The sequence below is a fragment of the Hakea prostrata genome, chromosome 1, assembly GCF_041222555.1.
Source record: "Hakea prostrata isolate BN-2017 chromosome 1, UWA_Hpros_2, whole genome shotgun sequence".
In the NCBI taxonomy this organism is placed as follows: domain Eukaryota; kingdom Viridiplantae; phylum Streptophyta; class Magnoliopsida; order Proteales; family Proteaceae; genus Hakea; species Hakea prostrata.
This window is the reverse complement of record NC_142600.1, coordinates 41618191-41642664: the sequence shown is the minus strand read 5'-3', so window position 1 is coordinate 41642664 and position 24474 is coordinate 41618191. Positions and strand designations below refer to the sequence as shown.

At 38.6% G+C, this 24474-nt stretch overlaps 1 protein-coding gene across 1 annotated transcript in view; it reads left to right on the top strand.

Moving 5' to 3' along the window:
• Positions 1-24474, top strand: part of LOC149028974 (B3 domain-containing protein Os07g0563300-like) — a 61403-nt gene that overhangs the window by 23938 nt on the left and 12991 nt on the right. The window contains exons 8-10 of the mRNA XM_089139844.1: positions 2242-2321; positions 16702-16749; positions 16835-17098. Coding sequence (XP_088995970.1) covers positions 2242-2321; positions 16702-16749; positions 16835-17098 — 392 coding nt within the window. The remainder of the gene's footprint in view (positions 1-2241; positions 2322-16701; positions 16750-16834; positions 17099-24474) is intronic.

Sequence of the window (24474 nt, the reverse complement as noted above, 5' to 3'; positions counted from 1 at the left end):
GGATCTCTTTTGTAAGACACAGCAGCAAAGAAGGATTCTTGAAATTCAACTGCTAGGGTTTTCTAGGGTTTCATTCAACTTGAAATCGGCAAACTAGGTTATACCTGTGGCTAAGGGAAAAGGCTTCTAAACCCTGCGGTTGAGGCTGCTGGGCTTAGGGGGTCTATGGTTGTTGGGAGTGTGTATTAGGTTCAGACAAGGGCTGGTAAAGGTGGTACTTGATTGGAACTAATTCTAATTTTCTGTTTTCCTATCTCAGAGTTAATTCTAGAGTTTTGGATTTGAGGGGAGCAAGGGGATGAAGAACTACGGTTTCGGGGTTAGGGTTTGGGCTGGTACTTAGGTTGAAGGTCAAGGGGAGGGGGGTTGATGGTACTTCCTAGAGGGGAGGGGATTTTGATGAGGGGTTGGTAAGTTAACTGGTTTAGGGTTTGCGGGAGAATTCCTAGGTGCCGCTTCTGTCGCCAGCTAGAAGAGGAAGATTTTTTTTTTGGGGGGGGGGGGGTGAGGACATGGAATATGAGATAGTAGAAGGGGAGGGATGATGATCTACTTGCCTAATTCTGCTGTGGAATTGATTTTTGCTGAAGTAAGATTAGTCAAACAAAATGCCACAGGATTTCCTCAAGGTTGGAAACCCTACATCACTGCATCACTCTCTGGCTGCAAACCTATCTTCTCAATTTTATTAATCATCAATAACTGAATTGTTTACAAGCCTAGGACCTTGAATTTATAGACTAAAATAAAGAAAACCAACTAGGGCTCAACAAACAAATAGTTTTTTTTTTGGTGATTAGTCCTAATTAAACCAAGCTAATAATTCAAAGGACTCCTACTTTGACAGAGATTCTATCATAACTTATGAATTAAGACTTCAAATAACAAAACAAAAGTAGATAGGAACTTAAAAATATCCTATGCTTAAATAGACCCAGTAGGACTCCAAATAAAGGGGCAAATGAGCTATTTTCTCCTGATGCAGCTCGGTCTTCTGGATGGTGCTGCAAGAAAAGAGCGACTGTCCTAGGCTCTCTTTCGACCCCTCTTGGAGTGGTCTTGACTGGTTACATCACTAGTGTACTACATGACGCTGTTCTAGGATTCTCTATCCCCATTTGTTTGACAGATAAAAAGGTGATGGTAACTTGTGAACGTAGGTCCCATATGTGGGTTGTCAAGAAAAGGAAAGGAAATAATGGAGCAAGTATATTAATGGGGGTGGATTTGGTTGGAGAAAGATGAACTAGATGTGAGTTGCAGTTTGGTGGGAAAGAGAGGGGAGAGGTCAACACAAATACCTCTTCCATGGGTAGTGCTAAAGTTCCACCAGCTTGGTAGGACTTTGTAAGTGAATGGGGTTGAGAAACTTAGTGTCACATTACTAAACCTAAACAAGACTAAATGCATTTAATGGGCTTGGCCAACCATTACTATTTGAGGTTTGTTTGGAAATGAGTACAAGTTTTCCACCCCTTGTTTCGATTTCCCATGAAACAAACAGGATCTACTAGTTCTAGAGAGGATGTTCTAGAGTTGTTATATGGAATATATACTAGTGCTAGAGCCCCCAGCTGGTATCGTAATGATCTATTTAGTTCCTTGTAACTGTCTTTTCATGGAAAGCTGTGACTTCTATAGTTCTATTACTGATATGATCTGATAACTGTATGTCTGAAATTCCACTTGGTTTTTGGTTTTCAGATATGCATTATATATACACAACCTCGGCTTTTTATGCAATCTCAGTGGAGTCTGTTGTGTTTTAGTTTTTCCTTCTAATGGTGGAACTCTTTGTATATTTTCTGGTGATCATCTAAATTTTTATTAATTTCTCTTTTTAAAAATTTGGGATTCAGCCTTGCACTTCGAGGCTTATGCGTTGTGCATTTCATAGTTCAAAAACATCCCTCTCTTCTTGACTTTTAGAAACATTGAGTTGCCATCTATTTTCAATTTTTCTTGCTTCTCTCATTTGTAAACAACAATGTTTGATGTGCTCACGTCATGCAAAGGCTTCAAAATAATTTTGTAGCTTTCCAAATCCCTCTAACTTTCATGTTCTTTCAATTTCATTCTCCTCGGTTACTGGTTATTTGTGGCCATAACGCTGTTGTTGCAGAGATTCAACTCTTTAGTCTTTTCAACTTCTGATTCCATTGTTCCGTGTATTTACGGTTTTTGTTGCTTGTGTATCTTGCTAATGATAATTTTGGATCTGATAGTTATTGCTTTTTTCAGTAACATTCAGCCGCATTGATCCAGAAGGAAAGTTGGTCATGGGATTCAGAAAGGCTTCGAATGTTCCAGCATCTGACCAGGTCAAGATCATAATAGAGACAAATCCCTTATTTCTTTCTTCTTCTTTTCTTTTCATTTCCTCTCTTTTTTCTTTTTTTTTTTTGTTTGGTCTGGGGGTGGGGGGATGGGATTGAAATGATAGTATGGAGAACATCCCTGATAGTCATTCTGATTCATTTCTTGCTGGATTTTCTTTTTGTGGTGTCAAGTGTTTTTTATAATTGTTCGTTGCTTATTCTAACAATGTCAACACAGGATATCAGCACTATGGAAGAGAAAGGAGAAGGAAGATATGATAACACACCCTCTAGGGGAGAAAACAAACTTATGATTTGGCTGAATGCCTAACCATGAGCATGATGATGTATCATATTACATATCATCTCAATAGTTAGCCCTGACTACGGGATATATATAAAAGACCCTTAAAGCAGAATTATATATGTTGAAGTATATGCAAGTTTTGGGTTGTTTTACTGTTCATGTGAACAGTAACGTGAATAGTATTATGCCAGTGATCCTATTCTACTTTCTATTTCTAATGTAGGTATCTTGCTATACAAGCTTTGGGAGTTTCTGGAAAGCATAGTTTCTATTTTCTGTTAGTTACTAATTTCAGAACTTTCCGATTTCAGTACTTTCTGTTTTGGATAGATTTTAAGAGTTAGAAGACTAGAAAATTCTGTCCTCAAGTTATACTCTTTATTTCCTTTTATAAAGGGCATGATGGCTTGCTTCTCAAGTTGTAGTCTAGATTATTGATATCTATAAATAAGAGGCTGCAATTCTAGGAGTCTAAAGCTAGAATCGCAGGCTTATGTGATTCCTATCAATTCTTCTTCTTCCTTTTTCTCTTTTTTTTCTTTCTTCCTTCTCCTTAGTTCTTCTTGTTATTGCATTGTTTTGGTTGTTAAAGTTTATTTTCTAACATGGTATCAGAGCATTAGTCTGATTCATGGGTTGCTTTTGATTGCCGGTTTGTGATTAGTTTAGGTTACTAGTTTGAAGAACAGAACCCTAGTTCAATGAAGATTGCAAACTATTCATTGAACTGGGCTCCCATAGAAATTTAACATTTAAAAAATAAATAAATAATTTCAGTAGTTCGTTTTCTGTTTTCTGACCTTCCATTGGAGGTTTTGCTCGGATTGGAAGTACCGGTTCTCTACAATTTATTTGCATACTGAGTTTTCTGCAATATGTTTTCTGGTTTCTGAATTTGCTGCGAGCTGACTTTGAGTTCTCTAGTGAGATCTACAATCTGTTTGTGAGATTTGGTCTTTCTTGTCCTTGCTTTGACTTTGCTTTCAGCAATTAGTTTGGTTGCGGCGGTACTGGTGGTTTCTCTTTGTGCAATTTGTGCAATCTGCGTCCCTTCCATTCTTTCCCTCTCCTCTAGGATTAATATTTCGTCTTTTTTTGGAAAAAAGGGTTTTGATATTTCTCTCGTTCCATGAGGAAGAAGATGAAGTTTTGGTTTGTTTTTGGTATATATTTGTTCAGTGTTGGTTTAGTTTTTGGTTGAAATCTGGGTTCATTTCTTGGTGTAGTTTTGGGATCATTTTTGGTCCAATTCCTGATTAGTTTTTATTTTGGTTTTGATTCTGCTTCCCTGTTATGTTTTTGATTCTTTTTTCTGGTTTTATTCTTAATTTTGGTTTCTGGTTTTCTTCCTAATTCATATTTTTGTTTCCGTTCCATACTTCACAGACTTGCTTTATTTTGTGTTTCCATATTTAATTAGGATTAGTTCCCACTTTGTTTCCTAAATTTAGGCTTCCGACTCTGCCCTCCATTTGTAAATCTAGTTCCTTCCATGTCCATCACTTCTTTATTTACATCTAGCCTCTTGAAAAATCTGATTTATTATAGAATTGCCATTAGGCTTATATATTTACCAGTAACCCCTTAAAAAATTCTGGTTTATTACAGTGTTACCATTATCTTAATCTACCATGGGGAGAGTTTGGAAGGTGTTTCTTGGATTCAGACTTGCTGGAAGAATGAAGATTATATCTACCATAAAGGTCTCATTGGAAATTGTTGCTTGGGATTTTTTTATACTGGATATTGGTTGTCATTAATTGTCCACGTGTAATGCTACATATGAGGGGGAGAATGATGCCTTATTCTATATCTACTCAAGGTGTGCTGAAGGATATTAGTTGCGAAGATCTTTGTCTTCCCAAGATGGTATTCTACAATAATACCTTTACCTACCTACCTACCTACCGTTACCTACCTTTACTTATGGATTTTATTTGTTTTCAATGCTATCGATTGTTTTCATTATTGGATGGTTCGTTAGACATGAAGAATTAAAGTTTTTTTTTTAGGTTAGTGTTGATTATCTCTTGGGTGAAGTTCTCTCAATGTTTATCGATGTTTGCTATTGCTACACGATTCAAGATTGGTGATACTTTCAAGTTTATTCTTATTGTGCAATTTGGAGTGTTCTTTGTGTATACTCCAGCTTGAGGGGGAGTGTTGAAGTTATGCAACTTTTGGGTTGTTTTGTTGTTCATGTGAATAGTAGCATGAATAGTATTATGCCAGTGATACTACTCTACTTTCTATCTCTAATGTAGGAATCTTGCTACACATGTTTTGGGAGTTTCTATAAAGCATAGTTTCTATTTTCTGTTAGTTACTAATTTTAGAACTTACCTTTTTCAGTTCTGTTTTGGACAGATTTTAGGAGTTAGAAGAAGACTAGAAAATTCTGTCCATAAATTGTACTTTTTATTTCCTTTTGTAGAGGACAAGATGGCTTACTTCTCAAGTTGTAATATAGATTATTGATATCTATGAATAAGAGCTGCGATTCTAGGAGTTCAAAGCTAGAATCGCAGGCTTATGTGATTCCTATCAATTCTTCTTCTTCCTGCTTCTTAGTTCTTCTTGTTATTAAATTGTTTTGGTTGATTAAAGTGTATTTTCTAACAATATATCCAAGATTCCCCTATGGTACATTGGTTGCACTTACACAATAGCAATACTCTACGAACCTAGGAACAATCCTCAAGGAAAGCTGGGCAAATCAATCCTTTGTTTAACATATATCCTAGCTGATTCCAAGAGTTGACTGAGTAGAAACAATCTCATAACTGCTGCATCAGTCACAAGTGTTCGTCAACCTCAATCTGTTTAGTCCTCTCATGACAAGCTGGGTTATTGACAGTATAGATGGTAGTTGCATTAACAAAAAATGTATTCATGTGTTTAGTACTCGGAAAATCAAGCTGCTAAAGAAGAGATCTCAACCACTTCAATAATATATGCTTGTTTCATCAGGAGTAAGTCTAGGGTCATGTTATATACATGATGGGCCTTTGATCCCATGGGTTCTCAATATAATAGACATCCTTTATCTAGAAAGGTATTCTCTGTACAGAGAGACTTTCAGGCAGAACTTGGGCGTCACTTTGGTTGGCATTTGGCAATGGTAAGCTGATTTGCTTCTGGGATGATGTTTGTCCGTGCCACTCTCCTCAAAGATGTATGCTAGAATTAATATCAATTCATGAGGTTCTCATGACCTCAAAGATGACTTTTATGGACCTAAACTATGGGTGATAAATTTATGTACAAAATTAGTTAGTTTGCTTCTTTACTTGGCTTATTTTGAGTTGTTATCTGTAAACTCAACCTAATCTATTTAATTTGGTTCAATTTAAGTTGCAAGTAATTGTTAGTAAATCTTTTCTGGTTTTTTTTATTTTTTTTATTTTTTTGGGTGTTGGGGGTGGGGATGGGGGGGGGGGTTTAGGGGTTTTGAGTATATTTCAGTTTAGGTAATAGGTAGTATAGGTTACTAGGTAGGTTAGGGATTTAATTAGGCCTTTCCTTTTTAGTGGAGTGTATTTCTGTCTTTTGTACAAGATTTTAAAGGGGCAAGTACTGACATGGTTTGAAGTTTGATAATGAAAAGGCTACTGACATGGTTTTGATCATGAAAAGGCTTTTTGCTGCTCTCTTTGCCATAGCCATAGATTTGCCGGGTTCAACTAAGGAGCTGCTGGGAGATTCAAAGAAGACACCAACTCGATGAGGGTGAAATGTGAATTCTGTCAATATTAGGATCTTTTGAAGCTAGGATTCGCACTAAACCAGGATTAAGTTTCTGGGATGATGGGGGATGTGTAACAGTCCAAATTAGGGCTAAAAGTGATGGTGGGAAGGGGGTATTCTGAAATTAATGGTTTTGGGGGAAAGTAGGGCTTGATAAAACATTTGGAGCGAAGGAGGCTTGGGGCTGAAAGGTGGATTGAGTGGTTGGGTTGGTGTGTAGATGGTTTCCTCCAAAATTCAGCAGATTCTAATGGTGGGAAAAGGTTGATCTAAAAATCTGCGGAAAGGTTTGGTATTTACTGAAATTAGGGATGAAGGGATTCTAGAATTTTAATGGACAAATGGCTGGACTTTAAATTGAAAGAAAGGGTTTGAGGATGAGTCCGGGTCCAAGAATAAGAGTTTTCTGATGGTGGAATATGCTGGAACTTACAATGGTAAGGGTTAGGATTCGATTTGAGTAGGTTGATGGAGAAGGCGAGAATAAAATAGCAGAGAGGCAGCAAACCTGTAATGGCAGATCAAAAGTGTAACCTGTAGGAACTAGGACTGGAAGTTGGAACTGCCTAGCAAATGGGGAGATCCCTCTTGGACTTTGAAACCACCAGGAAATTTACTGCAGCTCTTCACTCAGTAAGAAACCAAAGAAGTAATTTTCTCAGCAAAAATAACATGAAATGAACTGATGTATTCATCCATACAGTGGTGTATAAAATGTATCCTTATCAGCAATTTATGCTTTGCAGCTTCACAATAGGGATCCTTACACCATTGGGACTGGGGTTGGGACACAAATATTAATCTAATTAGCTAATTGGGCAGCACATAACCCTTTGTGCCTGCAGATGGTCCGACTTAGCGTCTTTGCCTAGACATGTGACCACTTGAGTGAGTCACATGATCACTTAAATTGACCCACTAATTACCCAGCTGAACCAACAAACCTGGTCCAACCAAAATAAAAACAGAAAAGACACAATAACTGGAAGAAAGAAGTATACCACTTGTACTACTGTTTGTAGTACTACTAAAAAAGGGCGTACCCAGTGCCGAAGCTCCCACACTGTGGGGTCTGGGGAAGGGACTTTCTAGGCAGCCTTACCCCTGCTTTTGGAAAATGCTGCCTAGAAAGTTTTTTAGAACTTTAAATTACTTGTTATTTATGCTCTTGAGTACTTAACCAATGTATACATGTATAATTGTACATAAGAATCCAATAATATACGGCAAATCAAGGGTGAAAACAAAACAGCGATTTAGGTTACTATTTTTGCAATATGGTCATTTAAATGTGTTAATAAACCTAAAATAGGGTTTCCATGAATGTGAATTTTTACTTCAAGAAATTTTAGATGTGTGAAAAAACATTCAGATTCAACTGCATACAAGCAAGCAAGAGTGTGGAGCCAAAAGACCATTATGGGTTGGTCTTTAATTGAACTAACCATGGATATTTGTTAAGCTGCCTAAGAAGAATCAGACCCAAAAATATGGCTAAAACTCAACGAAATATACCGCCGGAATCTGGCAGACCTTTACCAGATTTCAGCGGAAATCTTGGTATCACGGTCGTCTCAGTATGGTCAAGATACTGAGATGTTATGAGATCTTGAACTGAGGTATTACTTAGGCAGCCTGTTCTTGGACTTCTTGCAGATGTAACCCTGTGGATCTGCCTCACTAGTCCATTGAAGACTGTTATCTTGTGTCTGGTTACTCTGGTATGGCTGGTGGGACTGGCGTTTGATCTGATCAATGGCTTGAGATGCGAAACCCACGTGGTTCATTTGAAGGAATCAATGTTTTATCCAATTGACACATTGTGGAATGCACGCCGGGTGGTTTTTTGAATTTTTCTTGGAGGGAAGCACAAGTTGAAGTAGTACCACCAATAGTGGAAGACAGATCACAGTTGAGAAATGTAGAATATCCTTCTTGCACCCTCTACTAATCTTCCTCTTTGTTTGAAGTTCTTAAAAACTAGTAAGAAGAATAGAACGTAACAGAACAACTAAGTGTGCTAAAGGGTTGGCTAACAGATAGTAGGCATCTTAATTAAGCTTCTGCGTGGCTGAATGCAAAATTCTGAACAGAAAATCAATCATTTGATATATGCTTCTTTTCTGGAATGCAAAATGGTTATGTTTTCCAAGAAAAAATATTATACCATGCCTAGGTTCAGAGATCGTATCAATGTGTTTTAGGCCTTGTCTTAAGATGACATCCAAAAGTGAAAACTTTGTGTACTATGTATGGCAAGAGCTGCTGGACGCTAAGAATGCGTTTGATAATGCTCTTAGAAAACATTTTCTTGTTTTCATGTGTTGTGAGAACAAAAAACAGCTGAATTGTCTGCTTGGTAAACTGGTTTTTTTTTAGTGCTCAAAAAATGTACCGACTTTAAATCTTACTGAAAAAACAGATTTTACAAAACAACTCTGAGGTGTTTTGCTGTTCCAAAAACAAATTTGATGAAAGTGTACTCTATAAAATCGTGAAACCAAGGGGAGAAGGTGTGTTGCATCATGGAGACGGAGGTCTCCGTTGATCCCCCCGTGGTGTCCGTCGATCCCTTGTTTTCTGTCAAACTCCACCGTGGCGTCTGTTAAGGTTCCTGAGCTTTCATGTGCAAAAGCGGAAGTTTTTCCTACAGTTTTTAGAGTCTCCAGTACTTGTTGAAAAGGCGGGAAAGTTCGTCATAGAGCTGAGAAATTCATTTGGGGATCTGCAGAAGTAGGGTGTCTTTGCACTTGGAGTTGATGAGCACTCTGTGTCAGTGGTTTCCTTATTATCTGGTGGTGCTTCTCTGCTTTGCTTTAGTGTTTCTGGGATTTGGTTCGAATGTTGATGGTTCAATTGATGAATTCCAGTGATCTCTGACCGGAATCTGCATTGCTGTGTCATTGTAGTAACTGTATCTTTGAAACTCAACAATGCGTGTAGCACATGAACAGATCAAGGACCTTCTTGAAGCTCACCTCCAATATGGAAGCCTCAAAAAACCATTTCAACCCTGTTTTTTCCCATGTACCTGTCCCTTTTGATATTTACAGTCATCTCTTCAAAATATGCTCCAAGCTTGCAATTGTTGAAGTCAAGAAGGTTGAATCCCATCTTGCAACTTTTCATCCTTAACCATCAACCTTTCTTCTCAGCCGAGGCATTGAAGCTTATGGGAAATGTGGTTGTCTGAAAAATGCAAGAGAACTGTTTGAAGAAATGCCTCAGAGAGATGCTGGGTCATGGAATCAAATAATCACTGCTTATTCAGAAGTGGCTTTGCTGAGTATAGAGGATAAGATAACAAGCAATTCAAATTCAAATTCAAAATTTGAATTGCTCTAGCACACTTCTGAAATAATAGGAAGTGGTTAGCTTAGCCGCCATTCCATGATAATAGGAATTGGATGTGTTCCAACTGAAACTCTAAGATTTCATGTATCTCATAGGTGTTGGACTCTTTTGAATTTCGAAATACTGGTGTAACCATCAACAATAAATAAACAAACCCATCGTTTGAAATGGTGTGGTGGATTTCTCTCTCAAACAAATTCTTTGTATCAGTTTCTAAGCCTTTGACAGCCACCGACATTCTTAGGACCTCTCCTTCTCCCCACGATGAGTTCCCCTTCTTCCACAAGCTCCTCCGTTGCGGAAACCCCCTCTCTGATTTCTCCCTACATCGTCTCCCTCCTACCCGTGAAGCTAGATTGCAGCAACTACTTCCTATGGAAATCTTAATTTCTCCCACTGCTACATGCCCATGAACATTATGGATATGTTGATGGAACTAATCCACCTCCTCCCATTACCATCACTCCCTCCCCAACAACATCCACGCCAACCCCAGTTCCTAATCCTGCATATTACCAATGGTGCAAACAAGACCAGCTGATCCTATCCAGGATCATCTCCTCCGTCTCTAAATGTGCAGTCTCCCAAATAGTTGGTCTCTCCACATCCCATGCAGCTTGGAGCTTTCTTGAGTGCACATATGCATCCCAATCTCAAGCCCGAATTATGTAATTGGAATATCGGTTATTGCATATATGAAAAGGCCACTCTTCTATGGCCAAAAATATCCAGAAAATCAAAAACATTGTTGACAGTCATTGCTGCTCAATCTGTACCTAATGCTGATATCATCCTCACAATGCTTCGTGGCCTAGGCAAAGAATATCTGTCTTTTGCCGTGTCTTATACCTCCCCTCTCCTTGGATGATTTCATTGGACTATTGCTGAACCAAGTAATCTACAAAGATCAAACTCGACAACATCTTGACCTACCTATCTGCTCCCCAACGTTCTTATCGAAATTGTGGCCATTTAAACACCAATGGCAGAGGACGAGCTTGAGGTTATTCCAATTGAGGTCGCAATGTAGGCAATCTTCCACCTCTCCTTCCAACTCCTACTGTTGCATGTCAAATATGCAACAACCTTAATCACACAGCAGTGCAATGCTACTTTTGTTATGCCCCTAGCTCCAATGAAATAAGGAATACTTCTCCATCATAAGCTTTATTGGCTGCACTCATGGCTTCCTATGATGCCTCTTGGTATCTTGACTCAGGTGCCGCCCATCATGTCATGTCCAAATGTAACACACATGGATACCGCAATGCCTTATCATGGTATTGACCAACTTCATGTTGGAAATAGAGTAGTTTTTATATTAAAAAATATTAGGACTGCATTTCTATCGACTCCATCATAGATTCTTACTTTATCAAAAGTTCTACATGTTCCTTCCATTACTAAAAATTTGTTCTCTATGTAAATTTACATGTGATAATAATTCCTATATGGAATTTCGTCCACATTCTTATTTTGTGAAGGATTTGCTGTTCTACTGCAAGGATCAACTGAAGCTTGCCTCTATTGCTTCCGTCCATTATTTGCATCTCACTCTGTTTATCTCACCGAATGTGTATCTCAAGAAGTTTGGCATGATGATTAGGGCATCCGTCAAAGAGAATTATGGACTCTCTCCTTTGCAATTCTAGGCTGCAGCATCTAGGGGTGCAAGTTTGGCCCTGGCGGCCCTGACCCGCCCTAAGCCCGCCCTGAGCCCGAATAGGGCTTGGGCTAAAGATTTTGGCCCTAAGGGCGGGTTAGGGCCAAAATATTCTGGCCCTGAACTAGGGCCAAGGGCGGGCCTGGGATTACTCTCTGGGGCGCCCAGCCCATCCCGGCCCGTCCCTGATTTTTGGCCCTGACCCAGGCCCTGATCCTAGCCTTGATTTTGGCTCTAATCCTGGCTTTGATTTTGGCCCTGATCCTGGCCCTGATCTTGGCCTTGATTCTGGCCCTGATCTTGGCCCTGATCCTGGCCCTGATCTTGGCCCTGATCCTGGCCCTGATCTTGGCCCTAATATTAACCCTGATCCTAGCCCTGATTTGAGTCTAAAGACTCTGGACCCTCCACCCACATGGAGAGGAATTAATTGTTATACATATGGGTGGATACTTGACACGTGTCAAATTTTAGAAACATGATCATGTTTTGTAGAAAATTAATAAAAATAAATTATAACCTCATTACCAATGTAATAAGCATCTATTTGATTTTGGCTCTGATCCTAACCCTAATTTTGGCTCTAATCTTAATATTAATTTGACGATGATCATGTACTACAGTACTAGATTTTTACCCTAATCTTCATGCTAACATTGATATGAGTCTTGATTTTGACATTTAGTCACTTTGATCATATTAGACTATAAATTCACTTTTTATATTATTTTTAAGGTAATTTTTATTTTTCTAACAAAGTCATTTTTAGTTCAATAAAATATTGATTTTGTTTTTTGACTAAGGCGAGATAATATATTATAAATAATAAAACTATTACATAAAGAATTAATATCTAACAAATCTATACCCCAACTTCTCATCATGAATATCTAACAAATCTAGTGTGATATTTCAAAAAATTTTATTAAAAACATATAGCTATGTTTGTAACTAAAACATCATTTTCTTTAACTATGAAAAAAAAAAAAATTTGTTGAATATTAAATTGTCGTTGATTTACTTGTTAACAAGGTTTTGAATATGAATTTTTTTGTATTGAATAAAGATATCAATTTATTGAACAGTTGTGAATGAAAACATACCCACCTACGGCTTAAGTTCTTGACTTTGAAGATAAAATTTTCATTTATCAGATTCCTTTTGAATTATGAATCTCTGATGTTTATAAGTTTACAAAAAGAGTTTGTGTGACATTCTCTATAATTGACTTGACTTTCAAATATGCCTAAATTTAATTACAATTCTTCTCTCTACTTATTCTATTTCATGAATATTATAACTCTTTGTTGCGGGAGAAAAACCAAAGGAAAAAATAGAATAAAAGAGAGAGAAAGAGAGAAACTTGGGGGAAAGACAAATTAGAAATGAAGTTTGACCATTAATGTCTTAGAAGTTAGAAAATTAATTGAGAATTGAGATAAATATTTTTCTTTTTCCCTTCGAGCTTACATATAATAACCATAATTTTCATCGAATAGCAAATTAAAAAACCCTAGAAATTTGGATTTCTCTATTTCTCTAAAATCTTAATGGGTATAAATAGTTAAATACATATTGAATATAAGTTTTGGATTATTTGTTGACATCTTTACTATTTTATTTTCCAGACCTGAGTTTGGAATTTAAGAATTTAATTACTTTAATATGTATTTTAATTACTACCTGTCTTACATTTGATATTTATGACCAAAGATATGACCAATTAAAGCTGGGGACAAGGCCAATTAGGGCCTAGGCCAATCAGGGCCAGGGATAGGGCCAATCAGGACCAAGGACAGGGCCAATCAGGGCCAATCAGGGCCAGGGACAGGGCCAATCAGGGCCAATCAGGGACAGGGACAATCAGGGTTAGGGCCAATCAGGGCCAATCAGGGCCAGGGACAAGGCCAACCCATCCCGACCTGGCCCAATTAGGGCCAATTAGGGCGGGAATGGGCTTGGCTTGGCCCTGTAGGGCTTAGGGCCAGGGACAATAATCATTGGCCCTGAACTAGGGCCAGGGCGGGAATGGGCTCAAATTATACCATATAGGGCTGGGCTTGGGATTGCAAAAGCCCGGCCCAGCTTGGCCCAGTTGCAGCCCTAGCAGCATCTTTCATCATCAACACCAATTTATCGTTTCCCATGCCAAATGGGAAAATCACATAAGTTACCTTTTTGAGTTAAATAAATCTATAATTGCATTTCCATTCCAATTGGTCAACTCTGATATTTGGGGCCCCTTCCCATCTACACAGGGTTACAATTGACAATCTTATTCCTTTCTCAAATTCAAATTTTGGAACCCAAATTCCCCCTCAACCTAACCCACCCAAACTTTCCCCTCAACAAAATCCACCTGAAAATTCTCAAACCCACACTTCAACTACCACCTAAGTACCCACCTCCGAACCTTACACTTCCAACCCAACCTCCTACCCAAAACTCTAGCACCCCCGCGACCTCCACCTTTCCAATCTTCTTGAACCGAGCCATATCAGGTGCTAGCCAGTCCAAAACGGGTCACCGAAAACTAGTTTCAAAATTAACCTTTTAGCCACATCTCTTGAAGCTCATCCTTAAATCGGACACACTTCATATACGAATGCTAGTAAAAACCCTAAATGGAGAATTGCTATGAGCAAAGAATTTGATGCTTTCTTACACAATGGTACATGGAGTGTTGTTCCTCATCAATCATATATAAATTTAGTTGGCAATAAATGAGTTTACAAGATCAAACAAAACAATGATGGATCTATTTCACGTTATAAGGCACGTCTAGTCGCCAAGGGCTTCCATCAGCATGAAGGAATTGATTATTTTGATATGTCTAGTGCAATTGTGATAAATGCCCCTATATGAAGAAGTGATATAATCCAAATTGAAGGAACTAGAAGAGTTAGGGGTAGACCTAAGATGACTTTAAAAGAAGTGATGAGAAAGGATATGCATACTTAGGCATTGTATCTAGCATGGCCTAAAAAAGAACTGATTGGAAGGCAATAACCCCATTCGATAAGGCTTATTGTTGTTGTTGTCTAGTGCAGTTGTGAAACCCACCACCATCCAATTGGTTCTCTCGATGGCAGTTGAAAAAGGATGGACTCTAAGCCAATTAGATGTTCACAATGCATTTTTGAGTAGTGAATTAATTGAAGAGGTTTATATGGTCTAGCCACAAGGTTTTGTTGATCCGGAGAAGCCAAATTATGTATGCCACCTAAAGAAAGCCTATATGGTTTAAAAACACCCCCCCACAACCTAGTGTAGTACTCATTTACTCTCACTAGGATTCTCATAGTCCTCATCCAGCACAACACTGTATTTTCGTCGTTCCGCACATCAAACTGTCTATGTTCTAGTGGATGATGTCATACTCATTGAATCGGGTTCTTCTGTGATTCAATTTGTGATTACAGGTATTGGCAATAAATTGGCTACAAAGATCTAGGTGACATGAGCTACTTTGTAGGATTGGAAGTCAGTCGGTCAAACCAAGGCTTACATCTATGTCAATCCAAAATTCCGAAGACCTTTTGTGGAAGACAAATATGTATGAAGACAAAGCAGTGATTACATGCCTACACTTATCTCCATCACCATGGCAACATCACAAGACCCTACACTCTATGATGATCCATTACAATACCCTAGTATAGTGGTTTCTCTTCAGTTTCTGATTCTCACATTCCCTGATGTAGCCTTCACTGTCAATAAGGCATGTCAATATGTGCATTGGCCTAAGTAGATGACTAGGTTGTAGTCAAATGAATCCTACATTATCTCAAAGAGAACCCATCCCATGAGGTTCTATTTTGGCCAAGAACCAGTTTCTCTCTCACTGCTTACCGTGACGCAGATTGGGCCAGTTCGAGATTGATCAACGATCCACCAGTGGCTACTGTGTCTACTTACGCCCTCACCTAATTTCTTGGAGTTTGAAGAATAATTGAGCATGGCCCATTCCTTTATAGAGTCCGAGTACAAAGTGGTTGCTAATGCTATGCTGAGTTGACATGGTTATGCTAACTTCTATGTGAAATTGGTGTGGTTACTCATGCATCAACTCTATGTTGTGATAATATTGGTGCCACTTATTTCGTTGCCAATCTAGTTTTTCATGCACAAACCGAACACCTAGAAAATAACCACCACTTTGTTCGGGAATAGGTAGCGGCCAAAAACCTATCAATTTGGTTCATTCTCACAGGAGATCAGATTGCAAACATTCTCACCAAAGGGTTACCAGCTCCAAGATTCAAATTGTTGCAATCCAAGTTCACTGTCCATCCCTAACCAATGAGCTTCCAAGGGAGTGTAGAGGATAATAACGAGCAACTCAAATTCATATTCAAATTTTGAAATTTGAATTGCTCAACGGTACTTCTGCAATAATAGAAAGCGGTTGGCACAATTGCCATTCCAAGATAATAAGAATCGGTTGTGTTCGACCGAGACTCTTTAGATCTCATGTATCTCATATGTGTTGGACTCCTTCGAATTTTGAAATACTGGTGTAACCATCAACAATAAATAAACAAACTGATCGTTTGAAACTGTGTGGTAGATTTCTCTCTCAAACGAATTCTAACTCTAGAAAGCATTGAAAAATTCTCCCACATGCATAAGTTGGGAGTTGCTCCTAGTGAGATCATCTTTCCTAGTGTTCTTGGGTCCTGTGCTGTGATTTTGTCTTTGTTTCTTTCCAGACAAGTGCATGGGCTTATATAAAATATGGTCTTTGCTGGAATGTGATTTTGGGTAGTTCATCGGTTGATGTTTATGGGAAATGCCGGATTATTGGTGATGCTCATAGAATGTTGATAATGTCATTTTCGTAATTGTCAATACTTGTTAAAAGTTAAATTCCAGCAACATTATAGTTCCTAGAATGTGTTTATGAGACGTATTCTTGTTTCGAATATGTTTAAGAAATATTTTTGGAACGTACTTATCAGACTCTCAAAATTGGTCTAAAAATATTTTCTAAGCATAGAAGCACCAAAATAGGTTCTTTGTGAAAAACAGTGCTCCTAACATGGAAATGTTATCAAACACATACTAAGGTTTCATTAGCATAAGATTGTTTATCTTCCATGAAAAGTGTTCTTTCCTTTACCATGAGGGTGTCCTCATTATAAAATAGATAGTGCCAAATCGCTGCTCTATAGCCAAAAGATGTTCGTTCTTTTATATCATTACCTTTCCATTTTAACAGATATTGAAACCATACCATTGTAGTTTGGTGCAGCAAATGTCCCAGTTTTTGTGCACTAACTACATTTATTTGACTCATCTTTTATTGACAGGAAATGCAGGCAACTAAGGCTGGGAATTCTGTCTCAAAAAATAGAGAGGTTAATACTGAAATTTCCAGCCTATTTATTCCCGTTTGTCACTCTAGAAGTAGTCCTGAATGCACTAGTTACTGATTGTTAACAGGTTAATTCCGTAGATCCAAGTTTTTGGTCCAAAATTGATAAATCAGGATATATAGCAAAAGAAATACCTGGAGAGAGGGCTTCCCTCCCAACTAAGAGGAAAAGCAGCACTCTAGGTTCAAAGAGTAAACGCCTACGCATTGAAAATGAGGACTTAATAGAGCTCAAGATTACATGGGAGGAGGCTCAGGTTCTGTTTCGACCATCTAATGATCACGATCCTAGTGTTGTGACAATTGATGGCGAGGAAATTGAGGAATTTGGGGTATGCACTTTGATTGGTATTTATGCACTTGCTTCATTTTCAGCATCTACATATTTTGCTTTCTTTTGATATTTATGATCCTGCAACTAATAATTGCCAAGGCTGTGAAAGGGGTTGAATTAGAACCGATGAATTCTCTTCTGTAAATGAGCCAAGTATTGATGCTCTTTTGTGTGGACATAAGAACAGCTCTGGTGAAGAAACTAATCGTTTTCTCAGTTTGTTTCTTCATCCATCAAGTTATTTCAAAATGTCTAAGTTGTCTTTTTAATCATGTACCCCTTTAGAAAATCGTTGCTAGATAAAGATATGACCCAAAAAAAGCAAAATATGAGGCATTGTGGGATATTATGTTGGTGATTTATTCTATGCCTTGAGTGGAAGAGGAGCAATAAAGATAACTAGGGTTAGAAGACAACTTACCTGGGAGTTCCATTGTTATATTTGATATATGCTACAAATCATGAGCTTGTTTGGACTAGTTGTATCACTTGATGGGTTTACATTAAGCTTTGATAGACTTTTTCATTTAGGGAAAGGGTTTGGTTGTTTAAATGTGAAATCTCTTTCTATTTTGCCATACAAGACCAAGATGAGAGAACTGCCAAACTCTTTCTGGAACTGTGTTATTGAGGGTGTCAAGCAGTAGGGTTTTGGTATTACAGCTAGAAAATACCTATCCAAAACCGAAACCATACCATACTGCAAAGATCTACTTTTGTGAAACTGTTTTCATACCGCTGCGGTATGGTTTTGGTATGTTATGAAAACTGTAATATCTAAGCTGTATTACAGGTTCAAAATGGTACGAAAATGGTTATCCAGCTGATTAGTGCTAATAATACAAGATAAGCCTTCAAATCACCTATTTATGTACTTATTTTATTCTAACTAAACCCCTATATATAATACACCAACAGATTTGAACCATAAACTGTTCCTATACCATACTGCACCCAGTACTGTTTTTGAAACGGTTTGGTATGGTACGGTTTTATGTGTGCGGTTTCAGTTTATGCTGTTATATTATCAAATTTACACCCTTAAGTGATATTTTCCATGAGTTGCACCTGACCATCTTTATGTACCCAGATTGGTAGGTGGCCAACTAGAAGTCAATAAACCTTGACCTTATATGAATAGTATAATTTGGGGAGGCTAAAATTGATTAATCTTGGTCAATTTAATGGTTGGTTTTGTGCTGTAGATCCAGCACCAAATTGAGATATATCCCCTTGTAATCAACCTTGGGTTGATAGATGTAGGTGTTTGACTTTTATTCCATAGGTTTATTTGGGAATAGGCCTAGTCTATGGGCCTAAAACTGAGTAGCCTAAGTACAAGAATAGGTTTAAGTAATTATAAAGTTCTGCTATATAGTCATGTGACCACATTAGATGCTACATGAAAGAGTTTTTAAGTAGGAACCCATAGCCTTGGTGCAGAGAGCATAGAGACTGTGTTATGTTTTTGTCTTTTATGCTCTCCTAATGTAATTAGAATTGGACATAAGGCTTTAAGCCTCCCTATTAAAACCCTATCATGGAGGAATAAAATTGAACTTGAATTAATAGAAATTGCTCAACGTAGCTGCTCCTGTTCCCCAGATGCAAACCCAATTTTAGGGTTAGGTTTTCTTGGGAAGATCCCCTAAAAATTATGGTTTGCCTAGATCTTTCAGCAATCAATGGAATTTCTAAGCTACCAAGGATGTTCCTAAGATTATTATGGGAAGGTTTGGGTAATATTTGGTCTAACAAAACTAAATTGGCTGCAGAATTTGGTTAACAGAGAAATGTGGGATGGATTAAGGTTTTAACAAATTAGCATGGGAAGATTAGGGAAAACCTAAATCAACAAAAATACCCAGGGAAGTCTGCAGTTGGGTTTGGAGAGATTTAGGATAAATCTTTTGGGTGAAAGTAATTGATAAAGAGAATTTTAAGATTCAGGGGATGGATTCAGGATGGGGGTTTGAAGATCTTGGAAAATTTTCAATCTTTCTTTCTTTTTTCTCTTTTTTTCTTCTTTCTTTCTTCTTTATTTCTTTTATTTTCTTTTTTCTCTTTTTTTCTTTGTCTCCACCATAGTTGTTAAGGCGACAAAGCAGTCAGGGCCAGTTGAAGCACTTAGGTGGTGGTTGCTGGCTTTGGCGTTTTCAAGGCATTGTGTAACTCTATAAATATATATTTGTAGTTATCTTACTTCATTATATATAGAACATGGCTATGCTCTCTTGAGACATGATCACTATTTCCCTAGCTTTCCTCTTTCTTTATATGGCTGAAGGCCTAAACTTATCAGCCTAGGAGTTGGGATTTGGGAAGCAATCCAACCACCCCCATCCCCCAACCCTGCAGGGGAATTCCATAGGCAAGGAAATTAAAAAACTCAAAAAAATTAATAAAACATACGTGTTCCCCAAGTCAAAACGGGATATTCCAAAACAGCATAAATTGAACCACTGATTTATATAGAAAATGAAAATGAAACTAAAGTAAAGAAGAAAAAACTAGTGTTTAGGCACTTGCTCTTCTTGTGGATGCAAGGAAAAAATTTCGATCGATATGGTAATTTCGACCTTGAAAAAGGTCGAAATTTCCATGTTTCGGTTGAAATTTTGACCGAAACTGGATACTTTTTTTTTTGACTCTTGAAAAGTCAATTTCGAGCCTCAAATGCACTCAAATTGATTTGGATTTTTGCATACTACCTATTTCAAGCATAATAAACATCATAGAACTACTAGTTTACTAAAGAACTACTGAAAATGTAACATCCAAGTATCCAACATTCCAAGTATATAGTACATGAATCAAAGAAGAAGTGGGAATGTTATTACTTACAAGTTACAAGTCTATTCTATTCAAGCCTCAAGGTCTCCCTCTTTTGTCTACACCCCATACAAATGACAATACAACTCCCACAATGTTTGCCCCGTATAGTTTTGGACATAGTCAACAACTGCATCTTTGTACGTGGCCTCATCCACATGCATAAGATTTCCTGACGATGGGAAGTTGTGAATCTCCAAAGGAACTGGTGGTGGTGGGCCTTGTGGCTGTGGAATAGTGTGGAAGATCTGCTCAACAAATGAAAGAGCACCCTGGCTCTCAGGACTAGGAGAAGGATAAGGATACTGATAAGGTCCCAGTGGCTGACCCCGACAATCGACAGTGGGAGGGACACCATAAGCTCCATAGACTGCTCCATAACCATAAAGCTCCACTAGTGGCTGACTGGCTTGACTCTGAATTTGATAGTGAGGAGGGACACCATATGGTCCATAACCATAAGTTGACTCGGTAGAACCAATACTCTCCACAGTAGTATCATATGAGGACTCTGCAGGCCTATGCCATCTGGATCCTCTGGAGGTAGAGGAGTCTCTAGCACCATCAATGCTCATCGATCTCATAGATCCCACCAAGCTCTCGACATCGGGTGGACGGTAGGATCCATATGATGGCATGTCCTCTGTGCTCCAGTCGTGCTGTCTCCCCTTCCCCTTCATCAAATATGTAGAGGAAACATTTTTGCCTCGAGATGCAGCTCCAATATGGTCTGAATCCTGTGTCACGTGGGTGAACTGACTCTTGACTGTGAATCTCGGTGGTCGTCCTCCCCCCCCCCCTTGACTCTCACGTACTGCTAGTGGTGGTGGTGGTGTGTCCCTAGGATCAGCTGAATCCTGATCACAAGGTCCCACATCCTCCTCATCCCCTCCATCATCACCATCATCGTCATCATCACCACCATCGTCGTCATCGCCGGAGGCCTGAGTCACCTCATCCTCAGTGTCGGACCAGAGAATCAAATCCTCACTCTGGGTGGATGCACTAGGGTGTGGCACGAAGGGACGGGTGGGCTCTGCATGTGCCCTCCCCTCCTGGGCCATGTACTCATCCACATCAGCCACCATCTCCTCTGCAATTTGTCTACTGGGATGACCTCCCTCCTCATCCAGCAATGGCTCTTCCACTATCCTTGATCCAGTCAACTACTGGGTTATCATCATCATCCATCTCAAATATGTTGGCTAACTCGATATTGGTGCTCTCTCTGTCCATCCCCTATCTAATATGATCCTCTCTCAATCTCATATTATAATGTATGTAGACAAGGTCCTCTAGACTCTTCAAATCCAATCGGTTGCGCCTCTTCGAGTGAATGAGGCTGAAGGTGCTCCAGTTTCGCTCACAACCAGTGGCAGAACATGTTTGGGAGAGCACTTTGCTTGCAATCCTACTCAAGTTGTGTGAATCACGTCCAAATTGCAACCACCAATCAGCTACAACAAACATAGACTCCAAGTCATTTTAATACTTAAATAACTAAATTAAAGATAGAATATAATAATTAAATGTATAATAAAATAAATGAATGAACTTACCTGCAGGGGCGGTTTCCCGTCCCGATACGGCCACAGCACGACCGAAGCTCCCAGTGGCATCCCTAAAAGCCTTTAGCTAATATATAAAGAGAAAAAACAATAACTAGTTACTAGGTTAATAACTTAGTATAAAACTATGAATTGTGAATATCAAATGATTCAAATCACTATCTCACCTCCATAAGGATGACTGCTTGTTTAGTTGAATTCGGTTTGAACTTCTCCACTACAGTTTGGACAACATCCATCAAATCTTGCCTCATCTCAAGATTGTCCTTGTAATGGTACTTGGGATTTAAATAGTATGCTGTGTAAAAAAGAGTATGTCATAAAATGGGAATAGTTAATGCTTAATAGTGTGATAACATAATGAAAATTAAATTAAAGACTAGACTTAACAACTCACCAGCCTTATGCAGTGGATGCTGCAACATAGACTCCCATCTAATGTCGATGATTTGAAGGACTTTCTTGTTGCTGCGTGGGTGGACCTGAGCAACTTGTTGCTTCATCCTCTCTATTGCAGCAAATATGTGTGCTAGGGTAGGTTTTCTCTGCTGATCTACCATCCTCAACACATTCACCACAGGCTCAAGCATCTTCACCACTATCCTCACATTGTGCCAAAAAGTCTCATCGAGTATGGTCAACTGTGCTCTCCTTCCTCCCACTGATGAAAAATCCTCCCAGTTAAACCACTCTGATGCAAACATACTCCTAAGGCCAGTCTTCCTACTCTCAAAGCTCTGCAGTGCTATCCAATTAGTAACAAATCTGGTTATGCCTGGCCTCACTAACTCCCTCATCATCCTTAATGCATAGGTGTGGTTATATATGAAGGTGCTAACATGTCGAGCTTGCTCCACGGTCTTCTTCACAAGCTTGACCTTTCCAATGTCCTTCAACATTAAATCAATGCAGTGAGCAGCACAAGGAGTCTAAAAGAGCCTATATCTGTCCATCCATTAAGGCATCAAGCCATCAATACAAAGTTATAAAGTGTACATGTATATGTGTAATGTAAATATATGTATTTACAAATGAAAATTAATACTATATGTTTAAATACCTGGAGTTCTCTTGCATCTTCAACCCAACTTTCTTGTAGTTGGAGCCATTATCAGTCACAATTTGAACCACATTTTCCACTCCAACCTCCTTCACCACTTGCTTCAATAATTTGTAAATGTATTTTGCATCCTTCTTCTCACCGGATGCATCTACTGACTTGAGGAACACTGTCCTCACATCACAATTCAACATGAAATTGATGATGGACTGTCTAGTGGGAACAGTCCAACCATCAGCCATCACAGTCACTCCATAATGATTCCACATGGGCTTTAATCCCTTAATGTACTCATTTAAGTCCTCTTTATGCTTAGGCAAATACACATTATATCTCATATGGAGTAGGGCCCTGTACACCACTCCCAACCCTACCTATCTCCTCAATCATATCTCTATAACAGGGCCCCTGGGCTGTATGTGCTGGAATACTATGGTAATAGGCTCATTTGGAGAAAGCCATCCCCACTTTTTCCTTCACACTCCCCCATAAGTGCTTTAACTTCCTCTGCTTTTGCTCAGGCCTCCTAAATAGGGCCGGATCATTGCAAAGAATCTCAAGATCCAGATCTGTAGGATGTGCTGACGAAGCTCGACCCCTTGTAGGGGCTCGTGGGATAGGAGCCTCCTGCCTCACACTCTGAGTCCTCCTCATAGGGACTCGGGAGCCATTTGTGCCTCCCATACCTACTGGCTCTCTAGAGGACCCACAACCCAGACCCCTCTGTTGCCTCCTCATGTCATCAATCCTCTGTTGCTCGCTACTCATCATCATCGCCCTCCTCAGCTGATCGGCCTCTGGATCAGGGTCACTATCTCCTGGCTCATCCCTACCATAATCCTCAGGATCTGGAAGGTCATCTAAGCAGGCATCTTCGAACTCATCCCTCTGTGTTCTCTTCTCTTTCCTCTTTTGCTTTCCACCAGTAATATATGAGGCCATTGCCCTCTTGACCTCTACGGGCACCTTGTTACCACCAGCTAGATGCAGCTTCAATCTAGTGGCCCCACCTCCTTCTATTTGTTTCTTACAATAATTACACTCGCTCTTCTTCCTATCAGCTATCAGTGGCCTCCCATGTTCCCAAGCTATGTCTGACATCTTTAAAAGAGAGTGCTTGATACAAGAAACACACACTAAGTATCTTGAAAAGCTCCACAATATGCTCCGAAAATGACATACGTGCTTCTAATAATAACCTCCTATTTTTAAATATAAAAAAAAATATATGTATAACTATATAAGTATTTTTTTAATATATAAATAATTTTAAAATATATAAAATACACACAAACTATCTTAAAAATATCCACAACATGCTCCAAAAATTACATACATGCTTCCACTAATACTCCGCTGTTTTAAAATTTAAAACAGAAAGTAATTAGTTTTTTTTAATTATTTAAATATATATTAAATACAGTAAAATTACATAATTAACAGAAAAAAAAATTAATTCAATACCATCACAGCAATATGGTGTCTCAACTCTCACATACATTCATTTGAAGCTTATACATGTACTATACATATACATTTTTAGCAATATACATAATTTAGTAAATAATTTTTAATAACAGAAAAATAAAAAATGAGTTTGACACTACAAATTCATAGATCAACACTCTAAAGTAAACATACATAAACTTGGAAGCAATCTAACATGATTTAAGGCACAAATGAAACAAAAATAAAAAAATGAGGAAGTTGGTTACTCACCTTGCAAGATTTGAGAAAATGCACAAATGGAGGAGCAAATCAAGTGTTTGAAGGAAATGGAATGCTAGAAATTAGGTGTAGAAGCGGATGAAAGCAAGAGAAATCAGCAAAAATTTCAAAAGGAGGTCAAAATAACTCTGGCGATATGGCTTGAAATCACGATATGTTCTCGGTAGGTCAAAATAAGCCTTGGTT